Raw genomic sequence first — 20,769 nt, forward strand, 5'->3', positions numbered from 1 at the left:
GGCAGCGGCGCGCCGCGGTGGCGGGACCGGCCGGGGGGTGGGGGATGGCGGCTCGACGGGACGGGGATCGGAGCTCCCCGTCCTGCCCGGGGCGCGGGCCCGGAGATCCCCGTCCTGCCCGGGGACCGGGCTTACACCGGCCGGGGGTGGGGCGGGGGCCGTGAGCCGCCATGAGGGAGCGCGGCCGGGTCCGCCCGGCGGGTGGCCGTTACCGCTTTGTCTGCTCCCGGTCCCGCTCCTTAGTGGGATCCCCGAAGTAGTGGCTGCGTCAGTAGTTTGGAAGCGAAATCGCTTGCCATGGGGTCAGTTTAACTTGCGGAAGTGTCTGTGCGGGAGGTTAAATCTGGCCAGCTACAACAGTCTCAAGGTGATTTTAGTTAATTAATATATGTGCATGTCAGTGCTCCTTCCTCGGAGACTTAAATAAGTGCAGTTTAAAATGAAATATGCTGTTGATAACACAAAGTTTTTGTGCTGGTTCAATTGGGGTGCCTGGAGAAGAGAAGGCTCCAGGGAGACCTTAGAGCCCCTTCCAGTCCCTCAAGGGGCTCCAGGAAAGCTGGGGAGGGACTCTGGATCAGGGAGGGGAGCCATAGGACGAGGGGGAATTACTTTAAACTGAAAGAGGGGAGATTTAGATATTAGGAAGAAATTCTTGGCTGTGAGGGTGGTGAGCCCCTGGCCCAGGTTGCCCAGAGAAGCTGTGGCTGCCCCATCCCTGGAGGGGTTCAAGGCCAGGCTGGACGGGGCTTGGAGCAACCTGGTGTGGTGGGAGGTGACCCTGCCCAGGGCAGGGGGTGGCACTGGATGAGCTTTAAGGTCCCTTCCAACCCAAACCATTCTGTGATTCTCTTTTATTTTGCTGACTAAGCCTGGTAGCTGAAAAGTTTAGGAGGAAGCCTGTGCACACAGGAATTAGCTACGTTTTCATAATTTGAACTTTTAGCTTACCTAAACCACTCAACAAGGCCTGTTTTCTTAAGAGTCCCGCAGTCTAATTACCAGTCTTTTAATTCAGAAACAAAAATGGATTTTTCTTTAACCTACTTAAGTAACAAACCCAAAAGGGAAGCTGTCTGACTATGTATTCTGTGTGGTTTTCAAACAGGATGGCTATTTTGCAAGTCTGTCTGTCTCCAGCCCTTACCTTTTATAAAAATTCCAGAGGCACGGTGCACATGGTCACTGAAACTGGTAGCCAGGGCCTGTAACTAACGCCCTTTCCTGCTCCTTGAAGAAAGTAAGTTGATTTATACAAGATGCAAAAGCTAAGGAATTGCAGGTTCCTTGCATGTTTTAGGATTTCGTATCGCTCCTGACTCATCCTTGTGCAGTGAGGGAACAGTGCCAAGATGTATCAAGGCAAATTATCTAATACACCTGGTTTCCAGGCTGAAATCCCACTAGGATTAAACAGAGGATTTAGAACAGAACCTCAAGCGAAGCCCCCCATGCAGGGCCAGCCCTGCGCACTCCTGGGGCTCTGCGGTGCCGAGGGATGCCTGTCTGGCCTGAGGAGCTGGTCTCCAGAGCCACTCCGTGTTCCTGTACTGCACCTGCCTCAGCCGTGGCAGGTCATCAGGTGGTTTTTCCTAGGGCTTTTCAGAAGGTATCCATGCCATGTGGTAGGCAGACGTGCCTGGTACCTCTTCGGGCTCTTGCTTGTACATACCAAGGTCCTTTTCCTTACAGATACCACAGTGTGTCTTCCTTGAGATGTCCCTAGAGCTGGGGGGGCCCCACAATGAACCTGCTGGGAGCGAAAGGAAAAAAAAAACGCTCTTTCCCGTCTGCATCTACTGCCCTCCCGACTTCCTCCCACACCGTTAGTTGTGCCGACTGCATGGAGGAGGAGGGGATGCATGGGGTTGAAGCAATCGGAAACAGCGTTGTAATTTCCCAGACTGTGTTGTCTTGTCAGAGTCGCAGGAGACAATATGGTCCTCCAGCATATTGCTTTATCCACTTTCCTAACACATGGGATGGATGTTGCTCAGCTCCTCTGTGACTTCTCCCTTGCGGTATTCTACAGACCTTTATTTCTGAGAGGTGACACAGAGTCTATGGACTCTCCTGGTACTGCCCAGTGCCATTACAGTCACAAGAGCTGCATAACTGCCGCATCCTGATAAGAGAACATCAAACTCTTATCTTCAGTTTTTCAGCCTCCTCTGCTCAGATACTGATATTCAACTGTTCTTTGTGTTAGGGAAAGCAGAAGGCAACATTGCTTCAGACTACCTCACAGATCTATTGAGAACACAAAAGAAGGTAGCTCTCAAACACTTCTCTAGACTGTAGTACGTATTTAAAGATGATCACCTTTCCAGCGTAGATGCTAAGAGTTCCTGGATGCTGTTACTGTGCATGGGAAAAGGGTAACGAAGTGGGAGGGCACTGCATATGATAACAATGCGGTTGCTGGAGAATGGCATAGCTAGACACTCATCCAATTATCATATGAAAAAAAGGTTCCATTTCTAGTTTCAGTGCAGAAGAATTTCAACCTCAGAGTCTTCCCTGGAACAGATAGGCAAAACTAAAGCGAATTGTTAGTCCTGTAAGAAACATGCTAAAATAGTCTCCGTCTACATGCGAAGTCTCTGTGTGCTTCTATGATCTATAGTAGTATATTTGCTGACTGCCTCCCAGATAATTGGAAAGATAAGCAAATAGAAACGAAAGTCCCTTTTTGCTCCTCTGATTAGAAGAGTATAATATTTTATTGGTAACTCCAGGCTTCATTTTATTAACATTCTGTTAACACGTACTGTATGTGTAGCTAGGTGGCATTAGCATGAACATAATTACATTTGAAACAGTGGTTGAACATAACTGCTGTAATTGTATTAGGGCCAAATTCTTCTATCCTTTGTCCTAGAAGATATGATCAGGCTTCTTATCAAAACGTGCATTCTGTCTACATTGCAAACTGGAACAGCATTTTACTATATTCCACTACATAGTTTATGTATGGTCTTGCTCCAAGTTCAGTAAGTCAGACCTTTTTCCTAGAGGACTAGAGGATATGTAATTCTTCCCCTTCCTCTCATTTTTTTTTCTTTTTTGTAAGTTTGAATTTTTGTAGAAAAACAACAGAAGACTTCAGGGAAGAAACTGCAGTCTGAATGGAAAAGAATCCCTCCTATGCTTCATTCAGTAGGAAGTTCAAGGCTGAATAGCCATGACAGTATCTTTTGCAAATGATCTCTCAACTTTGAATTTTCTGATAGGAAATTTAGATAGTAACAAGAAGTCCTAATACTGGCACCTACATAATAGGAAACAGACTTAGATGGGATAAATGGGGAAACAAACAGGAGGAAAACTCCACCAACCTTTACACAGAAGACAGTTTCTATGTAATTAGCATAGATATACCTGCCCTTGCATTATCACAGTTTAGAAAATTTTCCTTACGTTTTTAAAAGCAGAAGAAATGCAATTAATTACATTACTTACAAACCTGCATAGATACAAACTCATCACTTTGTGCCTTTTCACCAATAACCATAAAAACGAGCCTACTAGATGGGACAGGTGGACAACATTCCATGATGGTAATATTTTATGAAAAAATTTTTGTAGCTTTCACCTAAAATGTCACTCTTTTGAGTGGATCCTCCAATGTTTAACAATGTAGTTGAATTTATACTACAAGCCTGTTCATACACAGGGCAGTACTTTGAATCCCCTTTGTACCACGCTGCGTATTTTCATCAAACATATTGGCCTTTTACCAAGTTCATCATACTTCGGGTTTAAACTGGATAAAGGGTTCAGGAGAGCTGGGGGATAAGGACTAATGAATACATAAATAACCTGATCACATAAGACTCATTCAGAATGAATAAAAAAGGAATGTAATTCCCTTTAGATGCATAGTCAAAAACTAATAACTGAAAAGATCAGTTTAATACTTTCATGACAAAGAGCAATTTTCTAGGCAGCTGTCACTTGATAGGTATTTATAGAAATTCAGCATTTTTCCTCTGTAAAACTCAGACTACAGTGGATAAAAGCAGCACAAAACAATTGTTTCTGGCACTGACTTTGTCAGCCTTTCTAAACTGGAACTCCGTAACATGCTTTTCCCAAATCACCTATTTGGGATCTAATTGTGTCTCCTTTCAGTTTAGCAATACAAAGTGGATCGCAGGTCCCTAAGACATAGCTATAGCTGCCTGAAATGACAACTCACATTTTCCAGGCTCAGCTGAAAAGACACAAGACAAGCAACTATTACGCACCCTTTGTTCTTTCTCCTTTTCCCTGGTGCTGTCCTACGGTAAGGACAACTCACTACTGATTGATGAGTTAGGTAAAATTGTTGGACATGGGGGTTTTGCAGGGGTAATACAAATGTAACGTCACAGGTTGGAAACCAGAGTAGCAACAGCTTGCGTGAACGGGAAATACAGAGAGGAAGATGGAGGTGGTGTCTACCCAGTACTGACAGCAACGGCTTTAGTACAACGCCTTAGGCAGCAGTATCTGTCTTGCCATGGTAGCACAGAGCTTGGCTTGCAGCCATCACTTGTACTTACCCTGCTTCTCAGACAGGTTTTGCAGCTGTCCCTGAGTGCTGCTCCCGCCATTGCCACCTGAACAAGCGAGCCTGGAGCTTGGCATCACATTTGTTGCACCGCTGTGGCTGCCTTGTGGTGGCAAGGAGCCACGGGACACCATGGACTGGTGCGCATCCCACCATTGTTGGCTGCAAACATCACAAGCTGCTGAACCAGCCATCAAAAAATCGTCAAATAGAATTCTTGAAAGTCATGGGATTGCAAATAAAGGTTGCAATACAAAATCTTGGATTTCCACCCCTAATTTCTGAGCTAGTAAAATCTAATTTAAGTCTTTCTCTGCTGGGGGACAGGGCCTGAAAAGAGGTTATGGTATGAGTCATCACAGGGGACTTTGGGAAAAAGGTCTGAGGTGAACGTGGAAGGCAAGAAGAGAAAGCACCTCCCCGCCGAGAGGGAGGCGACGGCCCGCCCAAACCTCCTGTAGCCAGCGGCGGCCTCCGTGAGGAGAAGCGCCGTCGGCCTCAGCGTGCCCTGCCTCAAGATGGCGCCCAGCGCTTCACCCCCTCACCGCGCAGGCGCCGCGGCCCCGGGGCGGGTGTGACGCTGCCGCCGCTGCTGGGCCGAGGCCGTCTCCGCAAGGCGCTGGTCTGGGGAGTTGCGGTTGCTTCCTGGGCTCATGGTGCCTTCGCCTCTTCAGGCTGGAAGATGAGGCTGCTGACGGCCGGTCTCTTGCTGGTGGTACCTCTCTGCACTGCCTTCTACCTGCCCGGCTTGGCGCCCGTTAGCTTCTGTGAGGAGGGCGAGGAGACCGAGGGCTGCAAGGTGAGAGCCCTCACGGGAGGGCCCGACGCGGACGGTCTCCCCCCCCCGCTTTCCTCACCGCGGAAACCCCCAGCGGGGGGAGCCCGGCGGCGGGGCGGGGGGGCACAGCCGAGTGTCCCCCGGCCCGCTCCGGGCGGGCCCCGGGCGGTCTCCCTCAGGCGGCCGCCTTTGCTCCGGGAAGTCAGCCACCCCCGGCTCTCTTCCCTTGGTGCGCCCGGTGTTTTATTATGGCGAAACCCCCCCTTTTCCACGCTGGACTTTCCAGTCAGCGCCGGGAGGGTCCTTCGCCGGTGCTTGGTTCCTCGCTGCAGCCTCCTGTGGCGGCGGCGCTGGCGAGGGAGGGCGGCCCCGGCGTGGCCCAGCGCCGCGGCGGCGGTCGGGGCCTGTCAGAAGTCTGTGGTAACTCACCCGTGGGGTAGCAAGCTCCCAGACTTGTGACAGCCCTCGCCAGCTAGCCATGCGGTTCGTGTCGGCCGCACGTTTGGTTTTGCAAGTCTGTATTTTCATCCTTTTCCTCCCCCTGCCCTTGCCTGTTTCAGTCACTCATCGAGCTCTTCGTGAACAGACTGGACTCAGTGGAATCGGTTCTGCCGTACGAGTATGATGCGTAAGTACATGGCAGCAGACTTCTGGGAGCGTCTGGGAAGCCTGTTTTCTGTTCTCAGTGCAGTGATGCTGCTCCTGATAGGGTAGTGTGTTTCTCTTAAGCAGTATTTTGGATGTAGAGATGGAAGAGTAAATCCAGTGCCCAGCAACAGGAATGAAATACACGAGGGTGGAAAGGATGAAGGCCACACCTGTGCCTCCTGACTGTCCTCAGTTATTGTTGAAGACAAGGCTGCTGGCTTTCTAATGGGTGCATTTTTTTGAGCTGAGTACTCGATTTAGTGTTGACTTTGATATGTTTGAAAGTTCTTCCTGTTAGTCAAAACTAGGAAGACGAGAGCTTTGTGTTTCTTGTTTCTGGCAACTAAAAGAAATTGGAAGAAGCGTCACTGTTGTTTTTCCTTTTTCCAGTGAAGCTCTGTATCTAATTCTTGATTTTTCATTTTGATTCTTGTCTGTGAAAAGCATTACCTGCTTTTGCAGATATTTATAGGCCTACTAAGCAATAATACACGATATGATTTGCAGTCTTGCTGTTGGGCATGCAGAAAAGAGAAACTTGCAGGTGTTGCAGGTCTTACCCTGTACAGTGCAACACTAGCAGCAAGAGCAGAGACTAGCTTGAAACACCCACAGTGTCTCTATTTGCATTAAACTTTATGGAATCCAGTTAGTTTAGGACTGCTGTTATTTACTGAAGATAAGTGATTTTTTTTTTTTTTTTTATAACATACTGCTACCTGTGTTTAAATAACAAAGATCCGGAATAGTTACATTCTCTCTCCCATATTGAGCTGTTTCAGACTGTATGTAATTGAAAAGAATTGGTGAATGCCATCTGGCAGTGTGGCACATTAATATTAAAACCACTGAGCTTCTTTGGAACATGTTTCACATTAAATACTATTTGTAAAGACTCATTTAGGGAAGGGGTGTAGTTATTTTTCTGAAACTTTTTTACAAGAGAAATGGACAGTCTGTAGCATCCTCTTTTTCTTAATATGAAACGTTCTATTGTTTGTTTAAATTGCCATTTGGAAAGGGTGCTTGGACTAGGCATCGTGCATTTTGTTAAAGATGCTTCAGCTGTGATATATCTTGGTTGAAATTGATACCAAAATAGCAATGTTTCTATATAATCCCTGCCAAATTTCTTTGCAAAGGCACTCAAATTTTTACTAACAGTAGCTGACCCACCAGAAGAAGCATGAAAACTACCATGTTAAGGACATAACTTAAGAAATTGTTTTAGGCTGATATTTGCAGTTACATGTTAATTAAAAATTAAAGGTAATCTTTATCTTTTCCACTTTTTTTTCCAGTTTTGACTTCTGTCAAGATACAGAAGAGAAAAGACCATCAGAAAATCTTGGACAAGTGCTGTTTGGGGAGAGAATAGCATCGTCTCCGTATAAGGTTATTTTATCCCTTGAAGTTGTTCCTGTTTAAATTTGATAGCTGTCATTCTGATGGCTGTAATCTATCGACCTAGCTGAAGACTTGATGATTGCGTGAATATTTTTATTTATTTATTTTTTAGTATAATCTTTGTACTGTTTATGTAAGAAAAACAAAAACCCTCCCACTCCCTTCCCCAGGTTCAGGAACTGTTTCATATACTTGATTGTACTATTGAGCAACTTCCAGAGTGGGAAGGGGAAGCCAAGTTGGAGCTGACCGTCATCTTTTCCCTGCTTGTACACACTTAACATCTGTTGTCTAAACCCGCGTTTTTCATTGTTGGTGCATGTTGCTTGAAATCTTCTGTAAAATAAATGTATGGAAGTATTTTGTAGATTAGGTATGTAATGTTTTTCTGTCTCACGCCCTGCATTAGCAATGACCAAATGTAGCATCTCTAAAAAGCTGCCCAGTCAACTTGGGAAAATGATTAGTAATTAAGGAGATGTGGTCAAACACTGGCTCGTAATGCTTGAAAGCTCTATGCTGTTCAAGTGCAATTTCCAGACTGGGATTTGCTGGTGAAACTGAAACCTGGGCTATGTTTGTGTGTGAGGGTTGCTAAATAATCCAAATCCCAGTGAGAAAAAGAGGCAGCAGAGTTTGAGTCTGCTGCTCAGTCATTCAGGACCTAGTCACATCTTTTCATAGTAGTTTTGAGGAGGTGATGCTACCTCCCTTGTGTAAACTGCTCCTAGAAGTCTCTTTCTTTGACTCTCTGAGATAACATAATTTTAAGTGTTACAACCGCTGGCTACAAGAAACTAGCATGATGGGTCATTTGCGCTGGATATCCATTGAATAGATAAAGTATTATAATAATTACTAGTTTGAAATGACTGCGCACTGCAGTAATTAGAAAATACTCTGCTGTTGGTTAACACTCAGGCCTTGATAATGTTAGAATTTTCAGTCATGTTTTAGGTACATTAGCTTACAGGTAAATCTGAACTGTGTTGGAATAAAAGTTTGATATACAAATGTGAGCATGTTTGTGTTAGGTGGTGTCTGCACTTGAAGCATAGATGCTGTGCAGCTTGTTGCATTTTTGCCAGCCTTGTCTTAAAACGTAGTTGCCATGGGGGGAAGCATAGCTAAAATTAAAATGAAACATTAAAAAAAAAAGTGTAGTTTAAAGTCTGGTTTAGCAGATGATGAAATGATAATGAGACGATAAAACAAACTGCTAAAAGAAAAAAGCAATACCTTTTCTGCTTCAATCCTCAAGGTTTATGTGGAGGTAGTTTATCTGGGCTATTGAAGAGTTTTTTAGCAATGTGAAAGGGCATTACTGGTGCTGGGTATACATAAATCTTGGCATTTAAGTTAAAGCTGTTGTATGGGAAATTCTGGCTTTAGAAACTTAGAGCAAGGAAGTGAAGTATCTCAAAGTCAGGTTTACGTGAAAAAAAGACTAAAAGATTTTTGAAGAAAAACTGAAATTACTCTTCTGTGTGCTTTTTTTAACAGTTCACTTTTAAAAAGCAAGAAACATGCAAGAAGGTTTGTACAAGATCATATGACCCAGGAAACAGTGCTGATAAAAGCAAACTGGCTTTTTTGAAGAAAGGAATGCAGTTGAATTATCAGCATCACTGGTAAGCTGAGATGAGTGCTTGAGGCTGGTTTTTTTGGGTTTTTTTTGCTAGCTTTTTATATTTTTATCTATATTCTAAGTGGTTGCTTTCTTCATTCTTCGATGTGATGGTTGTCTTCTACTGTGCATCTTGTATGTGCTACTGAAAACGATGTGCATTACATGAATGTTAAATGTCAGTGTGAAATAAGGTGCATCCCTTTCTGAGGACATGTTCTTTGATGATTTCTGTCTAGGATTATCGATAACATGCCTGTAACGTGGTGCTATGATGTGGAAGATGGACAAAAGTACTGTAATCCAGGATTTCCAATAGGATGTTTTGTTACTCCAGATGGTAGAGTTAAAGATGCTTGTGTTATAAATGTAAGTGGTTGAACTTTTTTCTTTGATATACCAGTTGTAATTTCATTTACAGTTTTATTTTTAATCTTTTTTTTTCCTGAGAAAGAACAGATGCCCTTGTAAACGCCGTTAATGTTCAGAATGTGGGCACTGACAAAGCTGAATGCTGCTTCTGTATGCAGTATCTCACTGGTACAGTTGTCCAAAAAAAATGTTCATATAGAGCTTTTGACCAATATAAAGCTATGAAACAATTGTATTGGTGTCTAAAAGCCGTGGAAAACTGATGGTTTTGTTCCAAAACTTCGTGTGTATCCATCCTTTTACTCATTCATTTTTTGTCCGTGTTGTATTTGTGTGCAAGACCTTCTTTTATCGATTTCGGATAGAAGCTTTCTAGTGAATACCTAGAAATGAGCGGTATGTTCTAGTTGCAAAAGTTATGTCTAGCACAGTTTACAAGTTAAATGTGTCAGGATTTTCCCAGATGGCCGGAAGATAACAAACACAGCTGTGACACGGAAAGTATTATATTGACAACAATTTGAAATGTGTCAGTTATCCTGGGAGTTCCATGGTGAACTAGTACAGTAACAGATAATAGTAAGACAATTTTATCCCTCCTGGGGTGAAGGACCACACTCCTCTCAGTGAGGAGAGCGCTCTCTGCTCTGCAGTGTGACTTACTGCTTGTATGCAGTGCAGTCACTTTATTTGTGTTCAGCAGGTCTGATGCTACTTGGAAGTGATGCATTTATCCTGAACATTGAGTTTACTCTGTCTGCAGTCACCTTCCAACTCGGTTACTCCCTAGACTATTGAAAATAGTAGTCTAGGTCTGTGAATTAAATTACTTGTTCCAGTTAGTTGTCCAGCTTTATTACTTTGTATGCGAGGTTGGTTTTATGTTAAATTGATACTGATGTAAGTTGAGTTGGAAGCTGTCTGGTACACAGAAGACTGTTGTAGCAAAATCAGCAGCTTGGATGAAAAGTTGGTTGGTGGTTTTTTTTTTTTTTTTTTAGGCGGGGGCCACCGTACATAGCCAGCAATGTTGAATTTCCTAGTGCTTAGGGAGCTTGTAGTGTGTATCCATGAAGTGCTGTGCAAATCCTGTGTGCTGGCTGTGGTGTGGATGCTCTGCCAATGTACCTGTCACACCCAGTGTCAGTTTTAGTCTGTAGATTCTAATTGTGATGAGAATGTTGCATGGCATAGCACTAGCAGGGTGATTGTTACATGGGGAAATAAGTATGTAGCACCATGGATATGACTATAACCTGGGTTGGGGCCGAGTTGGGGAATGTCATGATCTTTTAGAAGTATACCCAAATACCTATTCCAGCAGACGTAATTATCTCTTTAAAAATGGGTGCAGGAAAGGGGTTGTTATCATGCAGTGGCACAGCATGGTTCATCCTTGCATTTATGCAGTTGAGGAGCTATATTATTACTTCAGCTGTTACTTTGGAAATAGAGGAAAGAGTTACCTAAAGGTGGGGTTATAGTATGACACAGGTATGATTCTAGTCTTCTCCTGATGGGAACCTTGATTATAGTGAAAGAGGAATCCAGATAAATTTAATGTGAGGCACCTTCATATTTTGCTGGGTGGGGCCAGAAGTTGTATATTAGCCAATTTTCCAATTGCCATACACAATAAATAAATAATAAACAATTTTTCTTACTTGGAAATTCAACTAGCAAGTCTGACAACCTGGTCCCCTAATTCAAATTAAAGTTTTTTAAACAATGACAGTGTTGAGGAGAAAAGGAAATCCAGGTCAACTTAGTTGACTCTGGTATCATCTGAGCTTTATATAGTTCTTTATAATTCCAGATTCTCAAAGGATAGAATAGCTACTGAAAGCAGAATAGCTACTGAAAGTGAAAGGTAGGTTTTTGAAGCAGAACCTGGTTTGTAAGCTTCGGTAGCTAGAGTGTCTACCAGGAAGACTGGGCCGCGGGGCAGGGGAGGGTGGAACGGTGAATCTGAATTACTTGTACCTCAAATAAGTACATCTTTGACCTTGTTTTGGCAGCTTTTTGTGATAAATACAAAAATGGTGCCAAATACGTTTAAATTTTACTAGTAGCACAGATGTGATGCTTTATTATGTAGGTCGTATTTATATAATACAATATTATATATAGAAAAACATAAATATTTTATACAGGTATATTAAAAAAAGTTAATGTTGAAGTATTTCCCTTTCTTCCTTGCTCCTTTATGGGACAGTAGTCTCATTTTAAAGTTCTTGACTGCTTGCGCCCTCTCGTGTTGGAGAAGTTTCTCAATCTCTTGATGATATTTTGTAGTCCGAGTTTAACAAGAAGAACACTTTCTACCTCTTCAACCACGTTGACATAACAATCATGTACCATAGTGGGAAGGATGAAAACTGGCCTGGTGCAAGACTGGTGATGGCAAGACTGAGACCGCAAAGGTAATTGTGCATTAAAGCACCAAGTTTTAGTGCTAGGGAGTCCTAACAGTAGTTGCAAACTTAGAAATGATATTTGGTATCAGTAAGTTCTGAGGAACTGGTTATTTTGAGTTCTGATAAACCTTTCAGTATACTGGTTCATGGCTGGAACTATATTTACAAAGAGGAGTTCCACGACTGTAAATGTCATTTAACTTTGCTTTTAAAATGTTCTCCAGAGTCCCTCCTGATGGAAAAATTGCTTATGCAGGCTCTTAGAACCTGACACAAGCAGTTAAAGTTTTCTCATGTTTTTATTGATTTGCATCTGTGTGTGCATTACTTTCTTTTAAAAGACACGTTTTCAGATACACGGAGAAACATCCTTTAACTGAGTAACAGTTGCCCATGTCATGTTTCTTATTGTTGCTGTGTTGCCTCCCAAATGTAATTTGTGTGAATGTAGAGTATTTGTACAGGTGTACTTTTTCCTGTGTTAGTCTGGACACTGAGGTATAGGTGAAATATTAGGTTAATACTGGTATTCAGAACAGCAGAATACGATAACTAATTTTCTAAGACAAACTTATTTTCTTAAACAGTAGCTTCTGTGTTTCTGTGTTGACCAGAGAGGACACGCAGCAATTCAGAGGTCAGAAACAGACTGAAGCAATTACTTTGGCCTCTTTTCAGTCTGTTCATGCACAGTTCATGCTTATCTATATTTGAAAACTGCAGTCCATTTATAAAATTACAAAGTAGGTTGCTTCTTTTTAGCTAAACTCTTCCTTCTTTTCTGCAGAGATTAAGCACATTCTTAAATTGTGCTACCACAGTTTCTCAAGACATATAGACATGTATGGTACAACAGGACTTGTGTATATTTGTTTTTTCTGTTGCAATGGTGTAGTGTATTTTTAGTGAATTATACTTGCAATGCAAGTTTATTCCTTCCACTTACCTCTACTCTGATATGGTAGCAAGAAGATTCTACCAAGCTTCTCCATTTTTGATTAAAGCTTTATCAGTTCCATCCTAAATGGTTGAAAAATGAGAATTTGCCTTTTCACCAGTAACGCAGACCACAAGGGGGCACAGTTAGGTTGCACATAACCTTAATTGTGTCATTCTCTGACCTGGTTATTTGCTGGGTGGTTTGCTTCAACCTTGAAGTTCTCCTGTTGGGGGGTAATTGTGGTTGGAGCACCCTAGGCCTTTCATGAAAGTTTTTATTATCTTGTGGCTTGACTTAGTTGTTGATGTATAATAATACATATAAGGTGGAATTACATATCTAAATTGGATAAATACAACTTGCCCAAGAGGGTGTGAGAGGGAAGCTATTTTCCAGTGTTAGAAGAGGTTCACAGGAGTGAATTCAAGCAAACCTTAAGGTTTCTTTGACTTGGTGCTTCTATAGCTGCAGTATTTCTAAGGTACTGCGGGGAAGGGTTTGCGTATTTGGACTTTAGAATGTTGTTTTGAGCTGCTCTATATTTTTCAGAGTACACGAGACTGACAAGAGGTGAAATTAGACTAGTTGTATAGGAATGGAAAGGTTCCCACAGCCACTTCTTTTGTCCCAGCGTAAAAAAAAAAAAAAAAAAAAAAAAAAAGAAAAAAAAGTAATAAAAAAAAAAGACACTCCCAAATCCACCAAAAAAAAAATAAAGTATGCACCCTTATGAAACTTGAGGGTAGGCGAGAACCCCTGGGAAATTGCGAAGAAATTCTCTGTCTTCCTTACTGACGAGCGCACGCTGAGGGTGAGTCCCTCACCAGTAATGCAGTCTTGTTTAAATGTGGAGGGGAGGCATGATGGCAGAGAAAGGGTATTTTGTGTTAAAACTTAGCATCTTACCAGGCATAGATTTCCAGACTTTGCAGCCCTGTTAACCAAGCAGTATTTTAGGTTAGGACTAGGACTTCATTCTGATCATGGCAGAAAAGTGGGTGGGGTAAAACCACATCTCATGACCTTTCAGAGTTCTGCAGTTCTCGTCTCCCACGTGCTTAGCAAACAACTTTGTTTACAATGTTCTCAAACGCCTAGAAGTGTGAACAAATATTGGCTGAATGTAGGGTAGTGATCCAAGATCCAAGTTCTGAATAATAACATCTAACTATGTATGCGATTTTATTTTTCTCATGTTTTCTCTATCTACAAACATAAATAATAATATATTTTAAGATCTTCGACCTTTGTTGGTAGAAGAACAGAAAAGCAGGTTCTCAGAGAAGTTGAATAGCTGGTACAAAATGATACACATAGCTCTCCTTGGTTGTTTGTTGTTTTTTTTTTTTAAATAAAAACTTGTTTTCATTACCTTAGAAAAAAATTTGTGAAAATTCATCCTGTAGGTCATATGCAACTTTATTATTTTTTTTTCCCATTAGCTACAAACATACAGATGAGAACAACTTAAGTTGTGAAGGGCCACCGATGGAGATTCCTGGAGAATTCACCAGTAAACTGAATTTGATCTACACTTACTCTGTGACATTTGAAGTAAGTATTGAATCTGTTACATGGATAGGTAATTGGCCCAAAGGATGAAATTAAAAGACCTGGATAATTTGCTAACAGCCATAACTGGCTTAAAGCAGTGTAAATTCTGTAAGGATGGTCGTGTGAAGCAGTTTTCCCAAAACCTACTACTTTTCCATTACTGTAGTGTAAGTGACACTTGGAACGTATAAATAAAGTCTTTTTTGCCCTGTTTTATTGCCAATAGAAAAGTAGTAGGTTGAATAACTACAAGAGTTGTTTTCCTTGAGGTATGCTCTGCTTTTTTCAGAGTTCAGTCAGGGTACTGAGTCTCATGTTGAAGAAATGTTTATATTATATTTGGAGACGCTTCTATGTTAAACGGTAATTTTAGCATACAGTAAAGCTGTTTTTTCTAGTGAAGTTGCAGGTTTTGTCTGATTTCGTATTGCTTTTATTTTATTCACCAGCTTTTTTGAGTAGGTGGCCATTTATCTTTGTTTACTTTAATGCTTTATTCAGCCTGTTATGACTTACAGGAGGAAATTAGGCTTTCTTGCAACTGTGTCTTTACCCCAGCACAGAAAGTGAGCCCCCTGTAGGGGTGAGAATAAGTTGATTCAGGCTGCTTCAAACCTTGGTACCTTGGTTCCAGTCTGTCCCAAAAGCATGGTTGTTTTTCTGGTGGAAGGCACCAATCTTACAAGATTTGGCTTGAGACCACCAGCTTATGTTGTGCAGGCAGTCAAGCAGCCGTCATATGGTAACAGCTTTCATCCTACCAAATTGAATTTGATTTGAACTGGTGACCTTGAGGTGCAAGGCTCTGTATCCTGTTACTTTTCCCCTGAGACACCCAGTCCTCCTTAGACTCTCTAATTTTACTACATGAATGAGCCTCCTGTCTATTAACATTTGTGTTTAAATCTTGATGATAAATGGCAATTTAGAATTGCAATGTGAGCTTTGGTTATTCACGCAATGTGTTACACATTTGGGTTACCTACTCCTTTTTTCTCAGGCATGGAGCAGGTGAGGCTTAGCTGCCCTGTGTCGGAGCGCTTCCAGCAGATGGCACTCGGCACGTCTCAATTGCCAGACGCTTCCAAACTACTTATTTTCTCGCTTATTTGTTAGCCTTGATTTGAAATAATACCTGATGCATTGTATTTCTTATCGGTAGTTTCAAAATAACTTAAATGGGGAGTATTAATCAGGGTAAAGTATCTTTAAATAGGAGAACATTAGTTTCAATAAGCCTGAATACATAAACTAGTAAAATGTGTAACTGTTTTATGGTCCTTTCTAATATGGCAGGTGACTTCTGATGAGAAAGCTATGGTCTCTGCTTTAATTGATTGAAATGGGCGAGGTATTTAGCTCTGTGTATGAAAAGTATACACAATCGTGCCTCTAATGTGTAATACACAAGCATACAAAAATGTGAGCAGTTTGGTACGCAAGTACCACACTTTAGAACCAGCTTCTGAAACTCTGTCCCAATCAGCTGTGAACTACTGTGATCAAGTACTGATGGGGCTGATAAAGAGCAGCTTAGGGCCATTTCAGCTGCTTTGTTGTGTTGGTGCGGGTCTTCATTGTTACATGTTCTTCATCCAGAACATGAATCGGAACTTGAAAATTCTAGGCTGGAAACATAGTCTAAATTTTGAGAATTAATTGTACAAACTTACCACCTGGTGGATAAATGAAAAAGTTCAGCAGAGCTTCATGCCAGTTGGGAGGTAGAATTTAGCAGCAGGACAGCAGACGTACGTGGCATGAGACAAGCTGTAGAGGACAAGGCTTTGGGGTCAGAAAGAATCATCACTTGTACAGCTCTCACACGAGGCGTTTAGAGAAGGACATAAAGAGAATGGAAGCATCTTTCAAAGGTGGAAGTTGCTGAATGATTTCTCTTTTTTAAATCCTTTACGGGGATGTCTGGAAATGAAAGTTGTCTGCCAGGAATCAGAGTGGAAAATAGCCTGTATCAGGCAGCATTATGGCAGGGAGCGAGGAAGCCCGTGCTAAATACATTAAAGATGATGAGAGAGAAAAATTCCAGGGGAAGCTAGAAACACAGAGTATGTTTAACAAAGTTTAAGTTTCAAGATCAGTGTGCTCTGCTGGGAGTATCTTGTACTGATGGCATGATTATTTTTTCAGCATGCATTTGGGAGCTGCAGGCAGCTACATACTGAATCATGGAAAGATGAGGCTTAGTGAAGCTTCAGTTGAAGGTAGAAGATGTGGATATAGCAGATTTCAATAAACAAGATATTCTTTGAGAGGCTCAAGAGAGAAAAAGAATTAATGCAAGAGGGAGGTCTTACATCCAGGGTTGATACCAAGCTTAGGTATTAATGCTGAATGGAAGGTTTATGGGAGAGATTTGCTGTGCTTTATTTCTTCTCGGAGACTGCGACAAATGTGTACTTGTTTCTATTAATTGCTATTTAATTTCTTTATAGGAAAAGAATAATATTAAGTGGGCTTCCAGATGGGACTATATTTTGGAGTCCATGCCACATACAAACATCCAGTGGTTTAGGTAAGATTTGCATTTATTCAGTGAATAACCTCGCAGGTGAGTACAAAGAGTTCTTATTTGTGCTTCTAGGGATATATGACTTCTGCTGTGGGTAGAACAAAGTCTGTTAGTTTTCAGGCAAGAAAACTTCCTTGTTTTCATATGTGAAGTAACTTTTATCAGTCTTCCATCTCTTGGGAGCAACTGTAGTATTGCATTTCACCAAAGGTATGCACCGTTAGCATCCGAAAGGAAAGCAGCTTCCATCATTTCACTTTATCATCTGTATTCTCTAGAATTTATGAGATGTTGCTGCTCTGCAGTGTTCTTATGGTTACTGTCTGGCTTTCTCTAACAGCCAAGCGAGAGGTACATGTGTACTGCATGTTTTGTACTCAGCAGCTGCTTACAGTAAAAAGAGCAGCTTTTTTTTATGAGTAAAAGATGTATATTAAAAGCTCTTCCCTCTGTGCCACGCAAATGATATCAAGTAATTACATAATTTATGTTGGAATGTTAATGTTTTGCAGCATGAAGTGTTTGAAAAGGCTAATCTGATTAAATGTGTCTCTACAAAATATTAAATGGCATGTAGATTTCATTGGTTGATAGTCTGCTTTAAAAGCTGTTTCACTAGGGAAATTACTTCTAAGCTATATAAGGAGGAAAATAAAGAAAAGCAATCTGTAACCGTCTTGAGAATTAACGATATATCATAAAATATTATTCTTCTCACTTCTGTCTCCTAAGAAATCATAAAGGTACACAACTTAAAACAGTTTATCTTCTGTGGGTGGGAAAATACTAAAAGGTCTGAATATCTAAGGCTGTTCCTCGGAGTTGAGCTGTACATGTGGTATGAGTTGGAGTGCATGTCCTGAAACCTGAATAAATGGATTGAAAGTTTGACTTTTTCTTTATCTACAGTATAATGAATTCCCTCGTAATTGTTCTCTTCTTATCTGGCATGGTGGCTATGATCATCCTGAGGACTCTTCATAAAGATATTGCAAGATACAACCAGATGGACTCTTCTGTGAGTAAGATTTACAGTTTTTACATGAGCATGTTATTCTGGCCATAGTGATGTCTATTGATTAGTTTTGAATACAGTCTAAAGAGGTGTATAACTACCAGGAATTTGATACATGGTAAAGTATCTGGGGGTTAAAAATAGCTTTATTGCTATTTCATCTTTTCTGACAGCAGGAATACAAGGGCAGATGTGATGGTCTTACTTTTCTAGCATCATTTGGTGAACTTGTAATATGCAAGGACAGCTTTAGGTTTTAGAAGTATGTGGAGTGATTCACAGAAACTTTTTGGTAGTGAGCAAACTCAAATCTGAACTATAAGTCCCTTTGTTCAAGGGACCAAGGAAAGCCTCTCTTTTTTTTTTTTTTTTTTTTTCTAATAAATGCTTTCATGATATACCAACAACCACAAGACGTGGTGCAGACATTGAAAAGTGTTCTGGCGTTGATTCACCATCAAGATGTGGCTGTTGCTCCTGAGTCTTGTGGTTGTATTATGGACTCATTCGGGATGTGTAGCTGGTGGTATGACACTGGTCTAAGCAGCTGATGTGTTATTTATGAAATCTCCATCCTTGGAGATATTAAAAAGCCATCTCAACGTGGTTCTGGGTAGCCTGCTTTAGGTGGCCCTGCTTGAGCAGGAGGTTTGGACAAGAGGACCTCCAGATGTCCCTTCTGGCATCAACCATTGAGGGATTCTTTGACTCCAGCAACCTGGGATTATATATAAGATACCTTTGTCAATGCAGCCCTGTTTTAAGTCACATTATGTGGCCTTAGCACGGGACCTGCGCTGTATCTGTTGCAGAGGCATCTGTAGCACAGAAGCAAAGACTTTGCGACCCACTCTGGCGTATTTTCTCACTAAAAACATGTTTTATAGCCTGAACAACCAAACTTGTGTACTTTTGTTGATAATGGTTTTCTCCCCTCTTGAAGAGATCAGGCTTAAAACCACTGCAGCCAAGTATTGTCCCCGTTGTAATGAAGCTGCTTTAGGAAGCTCAATTGCTGTAACTTTTCCACTTCCAAGGTCGTATGTCTTTATAGTAGTTTGTAGTATAGCTTGGCCAGAAAGCAAGTGTGCTTGCATGTGACTTGGGAAGTTTGGAAAATTTGTGGTCTGAATTTCATGAGAAGTGTGATGCTATGCAACTTCATAAAGCAGAGTATTTAAAAAAAAACAAAACAACCCTGTATCAGATGATTATTGCAAAAAGCATCAAAATGGAGTGAAATTAGTTTGAGGTTCAGTAGTTGTCATGCTAAATGTTATGGTAGGGATTCTGATTAACATAGACTAATGCAAATGGATGTTGCCTTTTGTCTGTGGCTAGAAAGTGTGGTAGAATTGTGTACTTTGTCTCCAGTTAGGAAATCATAATATTGCAATTCATGTGCAACACAACTTCTGATCTCTAGATATGTTAGAACTACTTGGTGTGTGTATAAATGATCTACTTATTTATTTTAATTCTCCTGATGATCACTGTGTCAATCTGAGGCTGGTTTGTCTGACTTAATGTAGTGACTGGAGCTGGTTGCCGTTCAACTGAACCTGTTGTGAGTTCTTTTGAAGTATGTACTCCTTAAAATGGGAAAGGAGCAGGTCCCTATAGTGGGTAGCGAGTCTTGGTGGAAGAGAATGTAACTGATTGTAAGTTAAAAAGACGACCAGTTGATTGTGAGTGAAAGGCTGAGTAAAAATTTCTCTTTCTCATTGGTAAAAGTGGTATCTGCACGTCAAAGATGAGAAATAATGTCAGATACTACAAAGGTTTGCATTTTCACTGTTGGTGCTGTCTGTCTGGATAAAGAAATACTTCAAAATGCACAAAAATGTTTCATATTTTAACTAAAACATCTGAAAGTACTTTTATTCTTCTTTGTGTTTTTGATATTTAATATCTTCTGTTAATGCAAATCCAGACAGTAATTAAAGTGGAAGAATTTTTCACATCCTTTAACTGATTGTTTTTGTGAAGCTCCTGTTTGATCTCTCAATTAAATTATGTTCAATATCTTATACTGTCTTGTCTTTATTAGTTGGTCATTCCTAATGTGATAAAGAGCAAGACTTGTAGAAGCTTGACTGGTTTTTATGCATAACAGCAGGGATAGGTGTGACTTTCAAAAAAAGCACAATTTTTTATTTTCTTGCCAGTTGTAAGAGACTTAAAGATCTGTTGCAGTTCAAGGAGCCGATTTAAAAAGGTGTGAAATAATTGTGCAAAAGAGGACCTGGGCTGAAGAAGCTGCGGTGAAGTAAATTAGTATCTCACTCTTAGAGAATGCTGGTGATTCTACTGGAAGAGAAACAGATGCACAAGCCAGTGATTGTGGTCTTCGTGTGCGCATTTAATATTCAGCTAATACCAACTGGCTTTTAGTGTGGTGTAGATTTAGTGAGACATGCATTAATGGAGTGTTTAGAAATCATTAGATTACTTTTAGCGTCTTGTGATTATGAGAAAATTCCTGAGCTGAACTTAAGAGAATTCGTGTCAATATCTTTTCAACAGTGAGAGGCAAAACTCTTGTCTCTTTTTTTTTTTTTTTTTAAAAATCTATTTGATCATGTCTGCTTGAGTGTAGGGGACTTGCATCTGTGTTACGAGTATTTTGAGAAACAGACGAAATGAATGGATCAGATGAGGATTACTACAGGTGTGCAGTAATTACTAGGTAGTTGGGGTTTGGTAACAAATGTGTAACATACTTTTCTTTGAGAATTACGCAACACTGGTAAATTCATACAATTTGGTACTTATACTTACAAGGCTTTCATTATAAATGTTGCATTGATCATGTTACCCCTGTGAAAATTGACATTCTTTAAAAAAGCATTAGCAGAACTTTTGTTGTGTTACAGTTACATCTTTAAGGAGCATGTGTGAGGTTGTCTCTGTGTTCATGTTTACA

The 20,769-nt window shown here is 41.0% G+C and overlaps 1 protein-coding gene and 1 long non-coding RNA gene across 2 annotated transcripts in view; both read left to right on the plus strand.

Moving 5' to 3' along the window:
- The first annotated feature begins 100 nt into the window (after positions 1-100).
- Positions 101-2,683, plus strand: LOC128914775 (uncharacterized). Its single transcript, XR_008468429.1, has 3 exons — positions 101-367; positions 1,109-1,240; positions 1,693-2,683. It is a non-coding gene; the product is annotated as an uncharacterized LOC128914775 (long non-coding RNA).
- Positions 2,684-5,105: 2,422 nt separating this feature from the next.
- LOC128914773 (transmembrane 9 superfamily member 2-like) overlaps positions 5,106-20,769 on the plus strand; it is a 33,932-nt gene continuing 18,268 nt past the window's right edge. The window contains exons 1-9 of the mRNA XM_054214319.1: positions 5,106-5,354; positions 5,894-5,961; positions 7,283-7,376; positions 8,892-9,019; positions 9,255-9,384; positions 11,683-11,810; positions 14,187-14,298; positions 16,752-16,831; positions 17,738-17,846. Of these exons, the coding sequence (XP_054070294.1) occupies positions 5,238-5,354; positions 5,894-5,961; positions 7,283-7,376; positions 8,892-9,019; positions 9,255-9,384; positions 11,683-11,810; positions 14,187-14,298; positions 16,752-16,831; positions 17,738-17,846 (966 nt within the window). The 5' untranslated portion in view covers positions 5,106-5,237. The remainder of the gene's footprint in view (positions 5,355-5,893; positions 5,962-7,282; positions 7,377-8,891; positions 9,020-9,254; positions 9,385-11,682; positions 11,811-14,186; positions 14,299-16,751; positions 16,832-17,737; positions 17,847-20,769) is intronic.

This window comes from Rissa tridactyla, chromosome 9 (assembly GCF_028500815.1).
Source record: "Rissa tridactyla isolate bRisTri1 chromosome 9, bRisTri1.patW.cur.20221130, whole genome shotgun sequence".
Lineage (NCBI taxonomy): Eukaryota > Metazoa > Chordata > Aves > Charadriiformes > Laridae > Rissa > Rissa tridactyla.